The sequence below is a fragment of the Musa acuminata genome, chromosome BXJ2-9, assembly GCF_036884655.1.
Source record: "Musa acuminata AAA Group cultivar baxijiao chromosome BXJ2-9, Cavendish_Baxijiao_AAA, whole genome shotgun sequence".
Lineage (NCBI taxonomy): Eukaryota > Viridiplantae > Streptophyta > Magnoliopsida > Zingiberales > Musaceae > Musa > Musa acuminata.
The window spans coordinates 37690421-37697041 of record NC_088346.1 but is presented as its reverse complement, the minus strand read 5'-3'; the positions used below and the strand labels follow the sequence as shown (position 1 = coordinate 37697041).

General features: G+C 39.3%; 1 protein-coding gene across 1 annotated transcript; it reads left to right on the top strand.

Moving 5' to 3' along the window:
- The first annotated feature begins 3154 nt into the window (after nucleotides 1-3154).
- LOC135623942 (flavone O-methyltransferase 1-like) lies at nucleotides 3155-5399 on the top strand. Its single transcript, XM_065127413.1, has 4 exons — nucleotides 3155-3656; nucleotides 3756-4066; nucleotides 4247-4311; nucleotides 4963-5399. Exons 1-4 carry the CDS (start codon nucleotides 3241-3243, stop codon nucleotides 5257-5259), a joined length of 1089 nt encoding a protein of 362 aa, XP_064983485.1. The 5' UTR covers nucleotides 3155-3240; the 3' UTR covers nucleotides 5260-5399.
- The last annotated feature ends 1222 nt before the right edge of the window (nucleotides 5400-6621 follow it).

The following is a 6621-nucleotide window of genomic DNA, read 5'->3' as shown; positions in this document are numbered from 1 at the left end:
CCGACGAGCTTCGCTTGGCAAGCTCCTGGACTTCTCGGATCTGTTCCCGCAGAACCTCCGACGACTGTCCGAACTTCCGTCGAACTCTCGAACTCCCAACGTGATCATTGACTTGACTCCGGCGCAACTCCTACTGCTTATCTAACTTTCATCATAGTGAATCCTGCACACTTATCTCAACACATAGATTAGACAACAAATGACAATTGACTTCATCATCAAAATCCGAGATTCAACAAGTATAGATGTACCTTCAGTCATCCGAAGTATATACAAACTCTAATTCAAGTAAAGATAATTCTCCACTATTCTCTTCATATACAAGGCTTTAAGTTTGTCCCAAATGCTCTTAGTCGTAGTCTCTGTAGCTACCTCTTGTAAAACCTCGTTAGAGAGATTTAGAATAATGTTTGATCGAGTCCTCTTATCCATACTTGTAATATCTTCATTTGATGCACCATCTGGAATGTTCTTAGCCCCCTATAGTGCCAAATCAACTCCGTCTTGAACCAGAATGACTTCCATCTTGAGTTGTCACATGCCAAAGTTAACATTTCTGTCGAATTTCTTGACAACGATCTTTATTATTGTCATCGTTGCCAAAAGATCCCGAAACCATGCTCTGATACCAATTTGTTAGAGCTGGCCCTAGGAAATTTACCAAAGGATAATTTTGGCAACCCAACAGAGACAATAAAGCAGAAAAATAAAAGAAAGACAAGAACACCAAATTTACGTGGTTCGATCAATTGACCTACATTCATGGACAAAGGAGGAGCAAATCACTACTCTAAAAATGACTATTACAAATGCCTTATGAAGATGTTTCTAGGCCATAAAACACTTGAAACTACTAAACAAGAAAAGTCTAAAGCAAACAATTAGGTTTTCTTGTGGTGCCTCTGGCTTCAAAGCCTAGGCCCTTATTTATAGTTGCAATAGGAGATGAAAGCTTCATTTTCCTGATATGAGACTATGTGAGACTTGCCAAACTAACATATCTCCTTTTATTTTGATCACTAGTATAACATAACTAACAACACTGCTCCTAATGTCAAAACTCTTACTAAAGACCATGCTCATATTTGTAATACCTTCCAAATAACAAAGGATCCATTTCATAACCTTCCAATGAACCTTAACAGGGTTACTCATGTAGAACGAGTATAAACCATAGCATATATAATGCTCCCAACTACACTAGCATAAGGAACACAAGAAGTATGCTCCTTTTCCTCCTCGTATCATGGCAATTAATATATTGAAAGCCTGAAATACACTACAAATGAAGTACTCACAGGTTTAGGCTTTTGCAAACTAGAATATTCAAAAACTTTCTCAATGTAGCTTTTCTAAGAGAACCAACTTTCCATCTTTTTGTCCCCATTTCCATGCCTAAAATTTTCATTGCAGCACCTAAATCTTTTATTTCAAACTCTGATGGGATTATAAAGGGATATAAATTTTTGTATACGAATAAATAATAGCAGGTCATAACACATAGTAGAATTAAATGAAATCACAATCAAATAAAATACCAAGATTTATGTAGAAAAACCCCTCTAACATGAAGGATAAAAATCATGGGGCAAACTAGAGATAATCCACTATAAAAATAATGAATATACAAATCTCAGAGTCTTTTGCCAAAAACTCAAGTAACAATCTCAAGAGAATAATTTGGATTCAAGGATTACATCACTGTGCACAAAATCCTAATTCTCAAGTAATCACAATAAAAATTTACGGTAAATCTAATCTAACCTAATATGATAACACTACCTAGATAATTAAGAATAGTCTCTCTGTATTGTCTTTGTCTTCTTCTCTTTCCTTCTCTTATTTCTCTATCATTTTCTCCTCTTTTTTGAATCAAGTTACTACCGTAATTTTCTGCCTTGTTGTTGTAGGCTTTTCCCCTATTTTTGTAGCCACTATACATCCCTTATTAGATCTAGAGTTAGGTTAAAAGAATGGTGGGCTATGGGCTGTTAAAGCCCATTATAGGCTGAACTTATGGGTTGTCAGCCCAATAACCTCCCCCTTTAGCCCATAAGGGAAGCTGTACCATGACTCCTCGATGTGAAGTCATGTCAACCAGCTGTCGGCATATCTTTTGTCTTTCTTTTGGTAAGGTCTTTGTCAACATGTCTTGTCCGTTGTCATATGTGTGAATTTTCTAAAGCTATAACTGTTTCTCTTTAAGTACATTTCGAAACCAATGTTATTCTATTAACTGTGAAACACCTAATAATAATCTACAGATCCGGTTTCATATATCGCTTATGAGACAATTACGTCACGCCAATTATTATTACGCATGCTAATTAGCCATGTAAGTGTAACTTTGTTTTCTATCAAATTATAGATGGGCTTATCGGAAGTGCAGGTAAGCAAAGTGTTTTCCTGTCAAAGCATCAGGCGTGGTCAAGGGATTCTCGGGACCCACCACAATCACTGTGATAAACATGGTTTGTTTTTTATTTTAATAAAGAATAATTTATTATCCACATTACAAAGCTTTCATATTTGGCTCCACCACCATCTGCGGTGAAACATATACATGTCAGTATGAAAGTGACGTGACATGACTCCATATATTTATATATTTTATTAAAGGAATATATGTTCTGCTGAAACATGAGAAAAAACTTCCACAGTCACTGCTTTCATGTATTATATAATTCTATATCTAGTATAATATTGGAAAGAAAATTCCTATTTATAACCTTTTACTACCATTTATAATCATATTTTAAAATTTTTTAATATTATATTTTATTATTTTTAGGTGATTGTTAATAGTATAAAATTATCAATAGTAAAGAGGACCGAGAATAATTAAACTTCTATAGAAAATAATACCAAAATGTACTGATAATATTATACAATGGGAACGGAGGATGGGTAGAAAATATACAAAATCTAGCTGTGTGGCTTGGAAAGGAAGAAGAACAAAGTCGTTGCGCACTTGGTGTATCCACTTGATCGAGCAAAACATTGAACACGTGAGATAAACAAGAAAGATCACGGAATCAGCACGCGAGATCCATAATCATGAATTGGGATCCGCTCCAATTATTTATCCCATGGATGAAACTAACGCTACAGTTTGAGAGGAATCTCACTCTATAAATCCCAACGAAAACATCCCCCTCTCCAACACTGCAAGCTAAGTAGCCTTCCTCCTCGTCTCATACTCCATCATCATTTCCTCTGCAACCTTAGCTAACTAGTAGTATGGCATCCACCAATAACATTCAGCAGCTGACGCTCGAGGAGGAGGAGGCAGGCGCGCGCGCCTTGCAGTTGGTGAGCAGCTGCGTCCTTCCCTTCACCCTTAAAGCCGCGATCGAGCTCCGGCTCCTCGACATCATCGTGGAGGCCGGCCCGGACGCCTCGTTGAGCCCGGTTGAGATCGCCGCCCGGCTGCCGACCAAGAACCCGCAGGCGGCCACCACGGTGGACCGAATACTCCGCTTGCTCGCGGCTAACAGAGTGGTCAGCTGCAGCACCGTCCACACAGGGACGGATGGCCACCCTTTGAGGAGGTACGGCGCGGCTCCCATCTGCAAGTACCTGACAAAGAAGGAAGACGGTGTGTCACTGGCTGATATGGCATTGGTGCATCAGGATAAGGTCTTCGTGGATGCATGGTAATTTAGAAGGCGAAGCATAGAGTTGAGACCATTAATTCTTGATATATTTTCTTCTTTCATTTGCTGAGCAAAAATACTGAGAAGGATTGATGGCAGGTACTATCTAAAGGATTCCGTGTTGGAGGGAGTCGTCCCTCTGAACTCCGCCTACGGGATGCCGATGTTCGATTACATAGGAACAGATCCACGTTTGAACAAGGTGTTCAACGCTGGCATGAGGGGCCACTCCAGCGTCATCATCAACAATCTTCTCCGTGTCTACGGTGGTTTCGATGATGTGGAGATGCTCGTAGATGTCGGTGGCAACGACGGTGCCACCCTCCAGATGATTACCTCCAGGCACACACACATCAAGGGCATCAACTACGACCTGCCCCATGTCATCTCCGGTGCTAGGCCACTGCCAGGTCTCCGCTTTCTTCCATCATAAACAGCAACCTGCCTGTAAAGAAAGAAAAAGAAGAATTATTATTGTATCGCTTTCTTCCATCGTAAACAGCAACCTGCCTATAAAGAAAAAGAAGAATTATTATTGTATCGTTATATATTTGGGCTTACGTTGATGGCATGTCATGGTTTCTTTGCAGGTGTTAAACACGTACACGGAAACATGTTCGAAACTGTTCCGAGCGGAGACGCGGTGTTCTTGAAGGTCAGGACTTCTCATCCTTTCTGGCTTAATATCCGATAGGCTGACCTTGCTCTTTGTTTTCATTTCTATTTTTCTTAATATTTCGAGTAGCTACATGCATCGGTTAAGCTAAAAAAAGAAGAAACTCAACCACCAAATCACTCTAAGGGGGACTGTCTGGGCCCGTAACTAAGTGTGACAAGGTACAACTCATATGGTAACAAAAAGCCCTCTTCATAAACTAACAACGCTATACCACGGACTAAGGGTCAAAAGTCAAAAAGAACAAAGAATGGTTGACAAAGCTGGGGTCAACCATCTAAATCACAAATTATTCAAAATGATATCAAATTATATGTCTTCCGTCCCAAGCCATAAATCCCAATCGTTTCATTCTTGTCGTATGACAAACTTTAAAAGAAAAAAAACCGTTAGTCACGAACAAATATTGTCATTAAGACTTGAAAAATTGTCACTAAAAGAATTAGTGACAGAATCAACACAGAATTAGATTGGCATGAGTGATCGTTCATCAGGGTCTATTTCAAAATGATTAGGGATTTCAGTGCAAATCCTGCTAAAAGAAGAACTCAACCTTGAGTGTACAATTAAGTCGTGTTTTCGATATGTGTTGTGTTGAGAGCTAAACTTGAGCAAGTTCAAAACTTGCAGTGGATTCTTCATGACTGGAGCGACGAACACTGTATGAAAATATTGAAAAACTGTTGGAAAGCGTTGCCGCAACATGGAAAGATAATTGTGGTAGAACATGTGCTTCCAGCAGTCCCAGAGCCGACTGCAAATGCTCAAGCTGTCTTTCAATTGGATCTTGCCATGCTGGTTTACTGCGATGGTGGGAAAGAGAGGACTGAGAAGGAGTTCAAGGCCTTGGCAACGGAAGCCGGGTTCCCAGGGTTCAAAGCTTCTCATGTGTTTGCGGAGACTTGGGTCATGGAATTCATCAAGTAGATGATTGTTACGGCTTGTTGCCGGTTGCTTGAAGTCACAGAAATAATGTTTCTGTATCTGATATTAAATATGAAGGATCCATCGTATTAGTGTGTGTTCATCCCGTCGACTCATGGTCTGCTTTGTTCGAATGTTGAAGAAGCTTTATTGAAGAAGTGAATAAGCTTAAATGCATTAACATGTCCTTTTCATATTTATACAGATTAGGAGGAAGGATTTTCCTCAATAGAATCTCATATTTATACATATTAGGAGGGAGCATTTTCCTCAATAGAATAAAAAGATTTTCTCATATATTTGGGGAAATCTTATCTGCTATCATGCCCCCGCAATGATACCAATCTTGGATTGGTGGCTTGAGTTCGTGCACGCAGTAGCGATCCACGCGGTGCTATGCGTGGTGCGACTGTATGTATACGTGAAGGAGAGCGTACCGGACCGCTGAGTCCCGGCATGCAAACTGTTGAGAGCACAGTTATTCCCTTCGTCTCCTCAAGTCCGTCAACTATTGGCAGATCAGCGAAAACTACCACGATAAGGAAGATGAGGATTGGTTACGGAACCTCTTAGGAATGTGGCTGCAGGGCATTGGTCACTGGCCGGAGGTAGGGGTATAGAGAGATTTAGTCCCTCTCATATTTATACAGATTATGAAGGAGGATTTCCCTCGACAGTATAGAGAGATTTACTCGTATAGTTACAGAAATCTTCTTTGTTATCAGGTAAGACGTCCAACACGAAACGGACAAAGAGGTGTAGATAATAAAACTTGAGCAATTTATAGAAAATAAAAGCCCCTGCTAATATGCTTTTCCCAAGTGAAATATCTGAATTCAGAATTTACCAAAGCGTGTATCATTATTTTAAATTAGTTGTTTTCAAAAACTTTCTGAGCCAATTCAATGAATTGGTTGAGGCCAACACTTAGCATTATTCTCTCCTCCTCTTTGAAATTTAGTTTATTTTCGAATGCAATGAAAACAGTTTATTCAAATCATTTCAATCTTGCACCAAGTAAAAAAAGCATAACAAATTGTGAATCCATTAATATTTTTAATTTATGATAATTTAAGGATTTTTTAGAAATTAGTATGCTTGAAGCTTTTTTCAAGTATTTCATCAAACAAATATAAAGCTCTCATAAGCATATCCATAATATCAATATAGAGGAAGACTCACAGGAGGAGCAGAAGGGGCAAAGGGGTAGCGATAATGAGGCAGAGGAGAGCATAACAAGGGGAAGAGAGAAGAAAAGAAAGAAGAATGAGAGAGAGGCAGAGTAGAGAAAGGAGAAGAGAGAAGAAAGTAGAATAGGTGGATCGGTGATCAAACCCTTTTTCTAGTAGATTTATTGTTGGAGGA